This window comes from Rhipicephalus sanguineus, chromosome 1 (assembly GCF_013339695.2).
Source record: "Rhipicephalus sanguineus isolate Rsan-2018 chromosome 1, BIME_Rsan_1.4, whole genome shotgun sequence".
Classification (NCBI taxonomy): Eukaryota; Metazoa; Arthropoda; class Arachnida; order Ixodida; family Ixodidae; genus Rhipicephalus; species Rhipicephalus sanguineus.
Genome location: NC_051176.1, coordinates 92,674,442 through 92,691,160, shown reverse-complemented (window position 1 = coordinate 92,691,160; position 16,719 = coordinate 92,674,442). Strand labels below are relative to the sequence as shown.

At 46.9% G+C, this 16,719-nt stretch overlaps 1 protein-coding gene across 1 annotated transcript in view; it reads right to left on the bottom strand.

Moving 5' to 3' along the window:
- LOC119371813 (uncharacterized) overlaps positions 1-16,719 on the bottom strand; it is a 104,757-nt gene that overhangs the window by 39,418 nt on the left and 48,620 nt on the right. Inside the window, 3 exon segments of the mRNA XM_049411608.1 lie at positions 1,739-1,927; positions 2,318-2,446; positions 5,426-5,694. Of these exon segments, the coding sequence (XP_049267565.1) occupies positions 1,739-1,927; positions 2,318-2,446; positions 5,426-5,694 (587 nt within the window).

The following is a 16,719-nucleotide window of genomic DNA, read 5'->3' as shown; positions in this document are numbered from 1 at the left end:
AGGCAATAAACTCTGATACTGAGGTCATTCGTTGATTACTTGGAAAAATCGTTCATAACCCCTTTAATGTTAATTTTCACGTTAAATTGGAGGTGAAATGAATGCAAAGATAGTAGCGTTAGCCCCATTGAGCACCACACATTAATTATCAAAGTAAAATTGAAGATATCTATGTCACATGAAATCATACTACGTATAGTGTAGATGTCAGCAAGCAATTGAATTTTTTAAGAAACAGTCAGGGAAATCATCCATATACCTATGTATATTAGAAAAACAATGATCCAAGTACACTAATCAAAGTGGAAGACTGGGCCAGCTGGTGATTCATGATCGATTGCTACATATATAAGAGGTCTGTTTCATTCTTACATATGTAGCATGTGAAAAAATAAGCCTTCAGTTGATGGTCTGCGCTTGTCCCCATCTTCTTGTTGCCTGTGTTGTACACCGTGCAGCATACTTCGACCAAGTACACTAGCCCAGGTGCCCCTGACATGACATGAAATCATCCATATACCTATGTAGATTTGAAAAACAATGATCCAAGTACACTAGCCCAGGTTCCCCTGACATGACGTGGTCTAGAAAGGAGCTGCAGTTGTTGGTGTAGGCACACTGCATTCAAAAAGAAACAAAATCTTTCGTCCATAAAATAATATTTAGGTCAATATTTACTTCGGTAAGCTTGTGAAGAAGCCTTTGATGAGGAGCACGATGGAAAGCCTTTGAGTAGCCAAGGAAGATTGTGTCAACTTAAATGTCTAGGGTTCACTTTAACTCATGGACAAATCTGGCTAGTTCAGTGAACAACCGTAGTGAAAATTGTGCTGATATTTGAAGATGATGTTCTGTTCCTCGAAGTAGTTAATGACCTGAGAAGGAATCCTGTGCTCAGGAAGCTTACACATACGTAGTGCTTAAAGAAATGGTTTGGATGTTAGGTGACGAACACCAGTACCCGGATTTTAAAAGGTGGATAACATTAGCAACTATTCAGCCATAGGAGATGGTATCAGTCAAGAGAAGTTGAAAAAGTACTGACAGAACAGGTAAAATGCTTGACAACCAACAATTTCATGTCATTGAACCTATGTCTCAGAAGTAGACAATATACTCAGTGTGTTCAGAAAAGTAGGAAGTCTGAATTCCTCAAGTGTGCTGCTAATAATAAACTACAGAACTCTTCACACAACCTGTTCAAAGCGTGCACCAAGTTCAACACAGCATCATGATGTGTAAAGGAAGACTATTCACACTAATGAAAGTTGACAGGGGATTGTGTTGCACCACAATCCTTCCCACATACAACCAGCCCGACACTGTAAAACTGGGAAGTGGTACGTCAACCAAACCGATCAATGTTTACACACCCTTTTAATTGAGCACAGTGGCTTCTTGGATGAGCAGCCAGCGTCTCATTTATCACTACGTTGCAAAGAATGCAAATGCAAGCAGTTTCTGCCATTCGTGAAGGAGTTGGTACAACATATAAGGCATATTGACAATTGAGGGCTACACTGAAGATCATCTGAAGATCACAAGTCTGGTGCATGTGTGTTGCAGAACTGTCTGTGATGCTGCATAAGTTAGATGTTGATTAATTGGCCGCTAACCTTCAGGTTCTTTTTACACATGTGTATGTTATATATGCTTCTGTCAATAAAACGCAGTTTTTATCACAGCCTTCATCTCTTTTGTATGCCCTTTTCACACAAAACAATATTTGTCTTGTTACCTTCACCGTTTTCTCGAACTGGGCAGGGGTAACAAGTGGCTTGATCGACTCGACGTATCTCCGGAGCGTTTCTTTCAACGGCGGCACCGGCAACTTCATCAAATCTTTCTGTCTCGACATCATCGGCCCCACTTGTGCCGTTGACGTAGCCGCCGCTCGCAATGAAACATTCTTGCTCAGTTCGTTCACCTAGACAAAAAAGACTCGAGCGAATTAAAATTCACGTTGCGCCGCCTGAAGATCGAGCAAGGGTATTGGAAATGCGCATGGCAAAACATGAAAAAAGCGTGACATTTTTCCCTTGCCTTTAACCTTAGGGAAAATAACTTTCCTACCGCAATAACAAACACATGTAGCGAGTGAAACCACACAAACGTGACACAATCGTTTCATTAAATGGAAGTGTTTGTTCACGACTGCAGCTTCAATATCCTACGATCACAACGCGATTCAACGAGCATTTGGCAATGCATAAAGAGAGACTAGCTATCGAGGTGTCCCGATAAGTCAAAAACACCGGCGCAAGAGATCGGCAATTTCGAGCAGCCAAAGAAGGAAAACGCGGGTTCCCGCTGTTACCATTTTTCTGCGTGCGCAGGCAAGAAGTGATCCTCGAATGATCATCTCAGTTGGCAATGAACAGGTTTGGTCGTTTCCTAAACTTCCTCGAGTTTTCTTCCTCTCCCGTGGTCTGCTCTCGGCTGTTTTTGTTTACGTTTTCATCGCGCAGGCGCTGTTTGCGATGACGATGCCATCTACAGACCTACACACAAGACCGCGCCGAAGCAGCAGACACTAGCGACACTATCAAGAAAAAGTCAAGATTGGAAATCACAATGATCACAACTCGTCACGAAATTAATTGATGCGCTGCGTGCTGTCACGGTTCCCATGGATCCGCCTAAAAGTGAAAAGAGTTCTTCGGAAGAGTAAGTGAATACAGTGGTACAAAGTTGCACCTCAAATGGGCGCACGAAAAACTAAATATTTCGGTTTTGCGCGGGACCAGTGAAATCCAAAATCGGCGCGTCGCGTACGAGAGTTCTCCCAACCTACTGTTGTCTGACGACAGTTTCACTTAATGACGTCCGAACAATCTTTAGCAACTTGAGAGTTACATTCACGCATTCATTATCGCTATGTACATTAACCGTCAGATTGCGGAATCATTTTTGCGAGGCGCGCACGAATTCACTCCGCACATCGAAGCGTCCATTGTGAAGTCGATACGATTTGTCATGCATGTCATTAACAATTTGAGGACTTTCGATATCTGCGTTTTTTTTCTTTTGTTTGCTTTTTGTTGAGCTGCAAAGCTCGAGGACGCGGGTTCGATTCTTGGCCAAGGCGCACGCATTTCGACGGGGGCCGTGCAAGTTATATTAATTCTTAGATTTAGGTATACGTCAAAGAACCCCAGGAATTAATCTGGAGTCTACCCGGCAATATTCATGTCGCGGCTTTTGCACGTAAAATCACAATTTTATTTATTTATTTATTTATATTTTTGCAGGTCTTTGAGCTATGCTTAGATCACTCAGCCTTGCTCAAAGAGTGCGAACTTACCTGTAAGAGCTAGAACCTTTTCTCTGACTACACATTACCACATCTCGAGATGTTGAAACCTGGGGCTATAGTACCTGGGGCCTTCAAAAACGCAATGCAAACACACTTGTGGGCGAGTGCACGCGCGTGAGCGTGAACGAGATGGTGACCGTGATGGACCTTGTGTGAGTGTGCTGCCAGCGCTGCTGCGCAAGCTGGTGGTTTGGCTTCCTAATTCCGGGACTTCATCGTCCCCTAGACTCTTGAGGACAGTCTCGTGCTCTGAGCCTGTCCGTTCGTTGCTGTCGGATGTGGAATGACGGCGGGTTGGGTTTTTTTCTTGCAATCTTTGCTTGCGGTTTCATGCCCCTCTCCGCATAGCTTACAGGCGGGTTTGCACGTGTGGTCGGTTGGTTGGTTGGTCTTGCCGCATTTAGAGCACAAGTCTGGACAGTGGTCGTGGGCAGGCATCCTGCTCCAGACACAAGGACTGCGTCCGCGTAGGTTGAGTCCGTACCCATCACATACTCTGCAATACTGCACCCACATGATCCTCGCGTGCCGGTCCTCAGAGGACCTGGACCAACAACGACGTCTCGTCGCCAGGGCCAAGGAGGCAGTGAAGGCCAGACAGAGGGTTCCTGGAATGAGGAGACCTCCCACAGGCCTGGTAGTAGCGGGACCAGCACCGCGATACCGGTTCGTGCAAAAACATTTATTCCTTCCCCTCTGTCTGCCTATATACAAAAATGAGTCTGCGCTCGAGATCCGCAAGAGAAGACTCAAAGACTGGCGGCGGAAAACTGTGGAACATGTGTGGAACCCTCGAAATGAAATATATTATGGTAACAGTGAAAATAGGGAAAAGGACAGTTTGTGAGTGCAAACTATATAAAGCGCAGAAAGGACCAATAAAGAGCTTTGTGGCACTAGCCATTACCCCGATTCGAAGAAACTGCTCCCAACATCCGTCCATCTATTCAGAACTGCTCATATATGTTTTGAACTCCTAAACTGTTTCCGAAGCATGTACTCATCAAAACCGTAGCTTTCGAGATTTGCTCCGTTATCTAAAGCAATGCCTCCTTGACTAGATGCCCGCCGCGTCGCTCGCTTTCCCATTGCGGCGGCGGTTCCCTTAGTTCACCACAAAATCCGTGAGGCAGCGCTCGTAGCCTGACCGACTTCCGGCGGCAGCGGAAATACGCTTGCACCTTCGAGACTGTAACAGGCATGGCAATCTCGGAGGCGGCAGCACGTGACCTTTGTTAGTAAGTAAGTAAAAGTAAGTAAATAAGTAAGGTGTTCCTATTCCTTTTTAACACAGGACAGGCGTTTTAGGTGCCGCAGGAGGAAAAACCCGTTGCATCCGTTGCAGGCGTGCGCTATAGGGGGCGCTCGTGGCCTGACCGCGGAGAAAAAAAGAGGGAGAGGGTACGGCACCGGGTTACCGGACCACGCGGCGGGCATCTAGTCAAGGAGGCATTGTCTAAAGACAACCCTATGTGGGGTGAAAACGAAAATTATTTTGGTGAAAGGTTCGCTAGACCATACTTTGCGACCCATTATTTCGTGTGAGACTGGTGAGAGGCCCTTTAAACCAGAGTTTTATTTATTTATTTTTTTACTGAATAAAGGATTGAGAGTATGCTTGGGATATGTTCAGAGAAGAAAAAGAAGTGCCGAAGTAACACGTGCCTCCTCCTCCTTTCTTTTCCACGTAATCACGAGACACCGAGCAAGTGCGCGTGGTGAAGCGCTGACGTTCCTTTGTCTGGATTCTTTAGGCTTGAGCAGGCTGCGAACGCTTGGTGCTCTTCACGGTCGCGGAGGTTAATTTTTCACCCCGCTGAAGTTGCTGCCGTGTTTTCAGCGCCGATATCAGAGAACAGCGTCGCAGCGAGGACATGTGGAACTACGAAATTTGTTCCCTGCTGCTTCCTACCTGGACATCAGGCCCGCCACGCTGCTGCCACTGGACCGTGGTACCCATGCCGTGGCCCACTGTGCGGCTTCGACCCTTGCGCACTACAGTCCAGCGTTCGCTTCATGCAAGTGTCGCTTGATGCAAGTGGACCTACACTGGCCTACGTTCCTGGGAAGTACCCGTGCTTGAAAATTCCTCCCGTGCCTTCCACCAACCTGACGTTCGACATAACGCTTTTCCAAAAGGGGGTCAAAGATGGCAGCGTGGACGAGCAGAAACAATGGGATGAGATACATAAACTCCCGGATCACGAGTCCAACGCTGTCCAGCCACCGGCCGTGCAGGCAGTCCAGACCAACGATCCGCGCTGCACCCAGGCCATGGCCAGCCATCGCTGGTTCGACTCGTCTATCCAGGCCTGCGCTGAGGACAGCCTGCCGTCCAAGACTGTCGAAACCGATGCCAGCCAGCCCCGCTGGGCCGTCTGCCATCCAGGAAGCCCATGCCCAGGCCAGCCAGTCCCATGGCGCCTACGCCTAGGCGCCTAGGCATACCGGCCCCGCGCCACCCAGCTGCACAGGCCACCGATGCCTCTACTGGCCAGATTAGGGCCGCCGAGGTCCACAATACCCTGCCTGAACCGGGGAGCAGTGACATGAGCATGCTTGCACGGAGGCTGAAGGGGCGCGGAGGTGCTCGACAGTAGTCACGATGATTTATCGTTCGTTTTGTCGTTTGATTATTATTTGTTTTACCAGCTTTTACAGCATCATCGATGTGTTGATGAATGCTGTCAATCATATCTCGACGCTGTTAATGCGTTTGTTAAAACATCATCGATGTATTGTTCAATGCTGTCAATCATATCTCGACGCTGTTAATGCGTTTGTTGCAACATCATCGGTGTGGTGATGAATGTTGTCGATCATATCTCGTCTTTGTTGTATGCATTTATGTTGATTATTGAAATAAACTAGCTACTGAAATCTTTCGCTTTCCTGCCACCTGGGTCTTGTGTTTCTTCGGAATGAGTGCAATATATCTTAAGTTGATAGCTGTTCTTGTAGGATTCGCGTGGTACATCTGCCCTTTTGGCCAATAATATAACGGATAGACGTGTTGACAAGCTCTTCCTTAGGTAACATGTATGTGAAAAGCTGTATTAAGCAGCAAGCGTTGCGCTGCAGTGTGAATTTTACAGATGAACACATAGAAGTTTGTTGACACCCGTTTGCTGTGAGCACTTAAATAACGATCAAGTCCTCAGGTTACGCTCTCTGCACTGGTCAGTCTATATATTTGCTTTGTGTGCTGGTCAGTCAACTGTCTCGATACATTTTAAAAGCAGGCATAGGGCAGCACCAAATATTTTAACAGCGGAGCTGGTTAAGCTTGGCAACATTCCATTGTCGTCCCGCATTAACTGGTTGAGCGAGGAGGAGCCACGTTAAGAGAGGGGGAGCCCAGCCTAGATATGCCAAGGCATGCGAAGCGAAGAAAGCAGCATAGTATACTATAGCAAGGGGGTGGGAAAGGGAAGTGAGGAGGAAGTAAAGGAGTAGGGGAGAGGTTAAAGCATCGGCATAGCCTTGTATCGTATAGTTTAGCAAGGTGATGGGAAAGGGGGTGAGGGGACTGTGTAAGGGTGAGATGATAAATCATAGCATAGTCATGTACAGTAATATATAGCAAGGGGGTGGGAAAGGAAAGTGAGGGGGGGAGTGATGTGAGGAGGAAGGGAGGGAGTAAAGCACATAGCAAAGGGTGGTAATAGAAAGCGAGGGTGAGGAGAAGGGTAAAGCATAGTCTAGCCATGTATAGTACGATAGTACGCACGAGAGGGGAAGGGAAATGAGGGTGAGCAGCGATTCGAGGGCGAGGAGGAGGAAAAGCAGGAGGAAGGAAAGTGAAGCATAGCATAGCCTTGTATATTAAAGCTAGGGGTGGGAAAGGGAGTGAGGGTGAGGAGGAGGGAAAGGAAGAGGGGATAGGGTCAAGCATAGTATAGTCATGTATTGTATAGTATAGCAAGGGGATGGAAAGCGAAGTGTGGGTGAGGAGGAAGGAAATGAGGAGGGTAGAGGGTAAAGCATAGCATAGTCTTGTATAGTATAAAAAGGAGTGGGAAAGAAGGTGACGGTGATGGAGGACGGAACCCAGTACTTCCCGCACCCCAACGCCCCATCCCTCATACAGCAAAAAGTCAAATGAAGAGTTGTTATGGCAAAGGGCCTTTTCCGGTTATTTTATTTTCCGGGTCCGAAAAGCGCCTCCAGTGGGGAGATCTCTGAAATCGAAACTGGGTGTACGTGGCCTCCGAAATTGTCCACCGCGAGCTAGTAGAGATCTCGGTGGCGCGCACTGGCACTTATTTTTTCGGGATCTCCCATGGTGAACAGTGTGAGAAAAAGAATAGTTTATCTTGACTGTCGCAAAGCACATTTCGTGAAAAGGACGATAAAAAAGAGAAGAAAGTGAAGCGCCAACTTTTTATCCCCTTTTTCACGAAATGTATTTTGTGCCACAGTCAAGTATACCTAATCAATCTGAGCACCAACTCGCTAAATAAGAAGGTTTTCGAAATAGAATAAAAAAAAAGATGTCCTTTTGAGGACATGAAATTTGTGTATGGGCACTAGGCCAGGTGCCCGCTGTAATGAAGATACACTTTGGACGCACCTCGCACGACACCGCGGTAGATGCGTTATCAGTGAGGCTGAAATGGGCTCAATGCAAAAATGCTTGGAAAATGCAAAAATGCAATGCAAAAATTGGAAAATGGCGCACAAGTACGCATGTGACCAACACACCTTCGAGGCCCGCATTTCTGTACGCTCGCCGGCACCGGATTTTCCATGTATGACAATGCTGCCATCGAAATCAATAACTCATAAGAAGCTTCGCTTGAAAAAATACAACAGGACTGGGCATTGTTACTTCTGATTCGCTACAGTTTTCGTTGATTTCCAATGAAAGCGCAGGGAGATTTTAAAGATAGAAAGAAGAATGAGTGAACCTTACAACCGTACAAACAAAACAGACAATGCACGCAGTCAAGGAAGGCGTAGGATAAAGTAATCGTTACGTTTAATTGAAGTACAGTCGAACCCGGGTATATCGAAATCGCTAAAAAACGTTTATTAGTTCGATATATGGCATAATTCGATATAGGCCCGCTATAGGATTTTGACACAAAGGCACATAACAATAAGAAAAGTACTTTATTAATATGGTGGCTTACTTGTGTGCCCTACTGTGGAACAAAATAGTCCCGGATTTTCTTCTGTGTCAACGACTTTGCTGCCTGCGACAGCACGCACGCCTCCACGTTGTCCAACGAGTCGGAGCAGCTGAGGCCGCAACCTTCCACATTCACGCAATAGCGCCGGACCAATGCAAGTGCACTAATCACTTCGGAGGATGTAGGCAATGGGCCATCGTCAATTTCCTTATTGCTGTCGCTTTGGCTCATGGTCGGCACGACGTCTGCAACGTAGTCCTCATCTTGTAGCTCACTCATGGTGGCGACATCATCGTCCGCACTGACGAACTCGTCGAATGTCGATCCGTCGATAGCTCCCGGGAACTCTGCCAGCTCCTTGGAAATTCCAGGTGCTCCTTGGAATTTTGTACGCGGCGGCGGCGTCGGACTTCCTTTCACTGCGCTCGACCCAATTTATGATTTCGAGTTTCGCGGCGAACGGCAAATTCTGCCTCTTTGCACAAGCCATGACGGCAGCGCGCCAATAAAGTTCACAGAGCACCAACAGGCAACACCACCAGCACGGACCACGCTGAATGAGGACTCGAGGAAAACAGGCAGCGGCAGGCACACAAGCATAAAGAAAGAAAAAATGGCGCTCACTTCTACCGCCTCCGCGCCTCGGAGAAAGCACGACGGCCTCTGATTGGCTGTAAGCGCTGCGAGCGGGCCAGGATCATTTCTTGCAGGGGGGTGTTCGCCCGTGCACAACCGGGTCTAAACCACTTTTTCTAGGGTGGCGCCGGCAGTTTTCCCCGCCACCGCGAGGGAAAGCCAACTTGCTGGGGCACTTTTGAGGCACATGGAGTTTGATATATCGGTTGTCGTTGCTATTTTCGTTCGATGTAACAGTAACTTTTGCTATATATTCTCAATGTAAATTTACCGTGTTTAGAAATTGTTCGATATACGGGATAATTTGATATAAACGGGTTCGATATAGTCGGGCTCGACTGTATATGCTTGTATTGCGATATCGTTTATATGTGGATCATTCAACGTTAAGAGTATCAGGTGGTCTTTCTGGCATTTCCATTCCAGCTGAAAAGCTCATGCTACTATATCATAAGCTAGGAAATCGTTATTCAAGCGATATTTTCCGAGAAAAAAATTGTGATGCCGTGCGCCATAGGTGCTTAACTTTGCGCACAGCACTGAAACTGTGTCGTGCAAAAGAATTCATGCAAAATTGCCTCTTCGAGTCATTACTGCGAAACATTTTTTTTCTTTAATCTGGGCGCCGTTCTTTTATGAGGATGATAGTTTATTAAAGAGGCCCTGCAACACTTTTCCGAGTAATCGTCGACTGGCTTCATTAAAGGAGTTTATTGCCTCACGAATCGGCTGCCGCAAAAAATTTTAGAATCCGTCAAGTACGAGCGGAGTTACAGGGATTTGCTGCACACTGTAAGCGCTTTTTCTCTTCTCTCATCCTGACGAGAGCGCTGGAAGCTAAGCAGTGAGGGATGGCACGGGGGAAAGAAGCTACATCACGCGCGCGTCATGACCTTGAGCACTTTCTTTTCTTTTTTTTTTCGAACGCGCGGCTTACTTTCAGTGTGATCGCGAGTGAGCGCACGGGCACGTGGCGGCATCCCGCGGCGGCCGCGGTAATTATGAGGCTCACGATGCTCAAATCAGCCAATGGCCGTGGACCTTGGGTTTATGCCGCTGTCATTTGGGTTTATGGCATCATTTGTCAAGAGAAGAGAGAGTGATTTCTAGCCGACTTTGACAATTAATTATAAATTCCAGGCCGCGTGCTGTGCTATAATGTTTGGCTCACGTGTTCTCAGGAGCCTCGATTACCGATGGGCAGCATTTTCTGACCATTCTGAAAAAAATATTGCAGGGCCCCTTTAATCTTCGTTGCTATTCACGTTATTTTCGACCAAGTGAAAATATCTCAAAGGCCGCATTTTTAACGGTTAATATAGAAAAAAGTCTTATGATTTCATGAGGAATATATTCACATTTCGGGCTTCACACGCGTATATACTAAGCGATAAAGATACGGCGAGAACAAATAAGCTGAAACGTTGTGACGAAACTGTGGCAAAAGTTTGCGATTATAGAGCTTTCATTCAAACTGCGGCTTCGTTTCCGCAATGTAGAGTTCCAAGTAAAATATGGCTTGTGGTACATCAATGTGTGGTATGTTTTGTTGCTGCCCTATAGAGAAAATTTTAACGGCGAAGCTGTTCAAGGTGTCGGCAACTTGTGCTCCGGCGTTAAAAACTGTCCTCATCATGAACCAGCACGCGCTCTCTTCACTCTCCTTGCAGTGAAGCTGTTTAAAGGGACACTAAAGGCAAATGACAATTTATGTCAGAGTGAAAGCTCAATGTATGACAACGTCTAAAACGGCAATATTATCAACAGCAGCGCTGTACTTACCGAGAAATTAAGCTAAATGTATCACACGGTGAGCGGCGGCACATTTTGGAAATTATCCCGATGACGTGAGAGAGTTCGACTACAATTAATCACTCGCAATCAAACTAGCTGCAATAAAAAAAAAGAACCTTCCGTGCATCAAGAGACGTAATAAAATGCTCCTTGTTCGTTCATGGACAAAAGAACCTCTTTGGCGTTGCCATGGGGAACGGCGCGCGTGGTTCAAAGGTTCCGTTTTCGCCATTCGCCCTGCACCCTGCTTCTCTTACGCGGTCGCGTCTCAGTGGTAGTTTCGGTATCGCGTACTGCCGCGTGTCTTTTGCGCGCTCGTGAAAGTCGCTCTGACCGAAAGTTCGACAAAATGCCGCATGCATGTGATGTTGCCGGATGCCCGAATGGTGCGCGCCGCCAGTGCACGCCGCCACGCAGCAAAGGCGGGCAACGTTGGGCACGGCAACAGTGACGTGAGGAAAACCGCTTTCAGGCGGGTGGTTTGAAGTGCGCTAACGGGATGCGCACCACCAAAACGTGATTTTATTTCAAAATAAGCACTTCCTTGGCACAAAAGTAGTACTACGAGGTTTCTGGACCGCTATTTATACAATCAACGTCGACTAAATATTTGCCTTTAGTGTCCCTTTAAGCTATCGGTAACTTGTGCTCCGTCGTGCAAAACTCCTCAGGTGGGTATGCGCCGCAGGAATTGGGCAAGCACCACTGCCGAGTACAGCAGGTGCGAGCGTTAGACGAAAACTCTGCTCGGCGAAGTGGAGCACGTGGAACACGTGAGAGGGAGAGAAAGAAAGAAAGCGAAAACAGAGAGAGAGAGAGAGAGAAAAGGAAAGAGGACAGGAGAGAGAGAGAAATTGATAGAGAGAAATATAAATAAAGAGAATAAAGACATAAAAAAGATAGGAAGACATAGAAAGAGAGATAAAGAAATAGAAATAAAGTGAGAAAAACATGGAGAGAAAGAAAGCGTCAGAAAGAAATAAAAAGAGGAAAATAGAGAGAAATATAAAAGGAATAAAGACATAAAAATAGAAAGGCAGAGAAAGACATAGAAAGAGATAGAAAGAAACAGACACGAAAAAGAGACACAAAAAACAAAGCCCAAGACACAAAGAGAAAGAGAGAGGGAAAGAGAGAGAAACAAATAAAGAGGAAGCGATAAATAGAGAGAGAGAGAAAGAAATGGGTGGAAGAGAAAGAAATAGATAGAAGAAACAGATAAAAAAGAGATACAAGAAACTTTGAGAAAGAGAAAGAGAAAAATAAAGAGAAACAAGGAAGGCCGCCGAGCTCCGCACTTCCTTCAGGCTTGGCACCACTAGTGCGAACCTGCCATAATTTTTCGTTCCAAGCGAGGGGGGGGGGGGAATCGGCAGATCCCATGCTTTCTGGGAATCTGTTTCATGCGAAGCAGTCAGCGAGTACTTCTATGCTGTATTTGATGGCTCTGAGCCAAGCGTTACAAGGCGGATCGACCTGTTTTTGTAAGTGTAGTAGCTGTGTGCACATCGTGGGCTTGGAAGGCAGGTCGACAGCACTGTCGTTGAAAGGGCAATTTATGGTGAGACGAAACGTCAGCCCTCAGGTTAGAGTACATACGTCAGTATTATCGAACTTAGTGCACTTTATGGTGCAATCATGTGAATATCATACTTAACTTTCGTTAATGTATTCCTGCGGGGTCGAGCTTCAATACAGCTTGGTGATCGAATCATAGGAATACAAATGTAATGTTTATTAGACTGCTGTAAAAGCGGAGCCAACAGTGGAACCACAGACGTTAATCTGATATGACGCCTGTATTGTAGGAGTACATATGTAGTGTTTATTGCTTTCTTGTAAAATTAGATAGCCAGCACCACAACCACAACTGACGTTGAACCGACATTACGCCTGCATAGGCTGTTTTTCCAAACCAGTTTATAGACCTGGCGTGGCTATGTGGTAGAATACCTGATTGCCAGGCAGAATTCTTGGGTTAGATTCCTGCTGGGATCCTAATTTTTATTCTTTCCATTAGTCGGGTCAACGCTGCCGATGTCGGTTTTTCTTAACGCTTTCGCATTTAAATTACCAATGTCTGTTCTCGCCCCTCCTGGCTAAATATAAACTGTCAATCACCTGTCGCATACCCTTACACCGCGGTCCGTGGTTAACAGGCATGTGCCACACGTGTCTGGAGGAAAGGGTATGACGACGTACGCGACATGATTTTCACGTTATTCATGTCGTCACCCGACAGTCATATTCGTGAAATCCTCTTACTCTCCCATGCCAATTTTGGCCTACACCACGTTAAGGAGGCGATCACGAGAGCACCCAGACGTAGGCGGCTATAGATAGATAGATAGATAGATAGATAGATAGATAGATAGATAGATAGATAGATAGATAGATAGATAGATAGATAGATAGATAGATAGATAGATAGATAGATAGATAGATAGATAGGTAGGTAGGTAGGTAGGTAGGTAGGTAGGTAGGTAGGTAGGTAGGTAGGATAGGTAGATAGATAGATAGATAGATAGATAGATAGATAGATAGATAGATAGATAGATAGATAGATAGATAGATATAGATATAGATATAGATAGATAGATAGATAGATAGATAGATAGATAGATAGATAGATAGATAGATAGATAGATAGATAGATAGATAGATAGATAGATAGATAGATAGATAGATGTTCGCTAAGAAATGCTTCGCATTTAAATTGGTGAAGCTTGCATTAAGTCGCGTAAGGTTTGAAAGAGCGAAGCAAGCTGGACGATTCTGAAGTCTACTCTGGTTGCTGCTAGGTTGTTGCTAGGCTTTAGGTAGGTGGTGCTAAGTTGTTTCTGGGTTGCATCTCAGCGCAGAGAGGTTCGGGTTAAACCGCAGATAGTCACAGACACGGTACGGATGTCCAAACTCCAGAGACAGAAACTCGCGCTGAAACCGAGTGTTCGCACCTCCCATACATCCACGGGCACGTCGTCGTTCGCGTAGGGCTTCCATCGCTTCGGGGTCTTCTCGCAGCTGCCGTTTCCATTTCCGTCCCCTAATGTTCTCTCGCTGTACGGACCGCTGAAGCACTCCGTACAGAAGCTTGAACGAAGCTGAAACGTGCGACCACGGTGTTAACGCTGGCTTAATCCCGACGTTTTATTAAAGCTTTTATCAATTACTGGTTACGTCTGTCTAGAAATCTTAATTGGTGTCTGCCGCCCGTCTGTTGCATTCTTCTTCTTTAGTGGACCAGCGGTGAGTAGTGGTATTGCCCAAATTCTGTGGCACATGCCCATTCATGTGATGATGGAGACGTGGGAGACGCCCGCTACGCGCTAAGGGCGTCCTGCAGGACATAAATATTAAGTTTTTCCAATACAATACAAACAGCTTCGCTGTTAAAAACTGAGCAGACATATTGCTGCGCGAAGTTTCTCTTCACTGCACGACACGCCGGCGCAGGATTCCAGCAGGCGCCTCTTCTAGGGATCACAATCATACAACTGCTTGTTGCACATTTAGGTAATATAGTGAAGATTCACTTTTCTAGAAGCTATCGGAAACTATAGAAAGCATATATGCCGCGTTGCGCAGTGGCAACTCTGGAGATGGAATGATTCCAGAATCAATCCATATTTTTTTAAACACTCTGAACAGGAATGGAATTACTGATTTATGGCACCAGTCGGGAAGGTGGAATAAAAATCGTTCTATAATGGAACCGGAGAGGGATTGACGCGTAATCCTGGAAGAATAAATGTTGTCTTTAGGTGTGTCCACAAAGCAATGAAGATTGCCTATCAGGCTAAGCGGCACTTGGCAACTTCAGTACATTTTCTATTTTTACTCAATGCTAACTTTCTGGTTTCTTTCTATAGGGAGCCATAGGCGTGCGCACAGGAGAGGGGGGCAGCCTCCCCCCCCCCTAATTATCTAAGGGGGGCGCCAAGTCTGCCCCATGCCTTTACTCAATCATTGTTTAATGTGCAGGTCTACTGGCCATGCAGGTTGTAGACGATAATCGGGGCCGAGCCGCACGTCATTTTCATTTTTGCGTTTATTGCGTAGCTTGCTTTCTTCCGGACTCGACAACAAGGTGGGAGGGGGGGCGAAACTTGGCTTCCCCTACTCCCTAACTGAGGACCCTGCGCACGCCTATGTAGGTTGCCGATTATAAACAAGATGATGTAAGATATACACGTCGCACATTTCTTGCGAGAATTTGGTGAGCTTTATGTGTTACAAAGCTAAAGCTCAATAGTGGAAGCAATTTTTAAGCAGTCAAGAGGGATTCACTTTAGCTAGAGCTTACAAAGCACGACACGGGAAATGCAGGCCAACAACGACGCCACGAATGCGTTTACCGCCACGGACGCTGGTACACGGTAGTCTGGAACGCGCGAAATGTTTCTACGTGCATTATACCCCCAAGGCGCACGAAAATAGACAATCAGAGGGGTTTAGCAAAACGTCCCAACAAAAAAGACACTCCTGCGTAAGTATTTGAATGGCGCGAAATATGCGGTGCCTTGAAGGTTACTACAAGTAACTTTTAGCAAAAACGCTTTGCCACATAGTTACTCAACTGCTATTTGCACATTTGCAGCTGACGCGATTTCCGCGGACGAGTCAACAGTGCACAATAAATTTTTTTCACGGCTTAATGCAAACTGCCCGCAATTTTTATTTAGTTCGTTTATATTACATTTATGGTGAACGCCACCCTGAATGCCTTCAAGACGATTCCATTTTTTGCACATGCTGCGCATGTGCGAGGATCAGTGATGTCACTGTCACGAGGCTATTTATTCGATACGCTCTCGTGTAGGTTCGGTAAACATTGAACTGATGACATAACCGTCATCAAGAAAGGAGGCGAGACCATTTGTGCACACCAGAAACCAAACACTCAATGTATTTACACAGCAGAAATATGAATAGCGAAGGAGAGAGAAGTACAGAAAATGCAAGCGGAAAAGAAGTTAACAAGAGTAGGAAAATGTTAACGGACGCGAACAGTTCACAGAAGATAAGTACAAGAGAAAAACGCAGTGTCACCGTTCATCGAGACGCGGAGCTTGTAGCGGAGACGGGGAAGGCAAGGCACAGACGAACTCACGCAGACGCCAACGGCTAGAGGTGCGGTAGACGCTCACTCGGGTGGACAGAAGCGTGGGGCGAGTCGAGGTCAACGGCCGGACGCCCCTTCGGCGTTCGCCAGCCGCAGACTGGGTTTGAAGCGGGAGACGCCGGTCTTGACTGGCCAACGCCAGACGATGAGCAGCGTGTGTCTGGCCAACGCCAGACGTTAGAAGAAGCTGGGTACGCGCCCAGGTGGGAGCCCGCAGCGGCCTCGACGCAGGAACTCTGCCGGCCGCCACTCCCACGCCCTGGTCGCCTTCTTCACTCGGTCACGTCCCGGCCACGTCTCTCCGCTCTGCCGTTCTTCACCCGTGGCTTTCTCTTCCGAAACACCGTGGCGGCTCTTCATTGGGCTAAAATTGTTCACGCTCACACGCGCTACGGTCGCGAGTCATCGTCGTCGTCTTCATCGGTTTGTGTTTGCGTCGCGCCCTTTTCAAACGCGCACTTGCACATCACAGTCACACAGCTGGGTCACCGGAGCTGGCATCTCACGCGCTCTCCGACACCGCCGCGCGCGGCTCGCCGCTGCTGGTCTGCGCGTTCGGGAGGAGTGGCGTCGTAGGCGCGGCAGACACGCTGGCGCCGGCGCGCGCGCAGACTCCGCCACCGCCGCGCGCGGCTCGCCGCTGCTGGTCTGCGCCGCATTCGAGAGGAGTGACGTCGTAGCCATAGACACAGTGGCGCCGTTCTAGTAACGTTGGT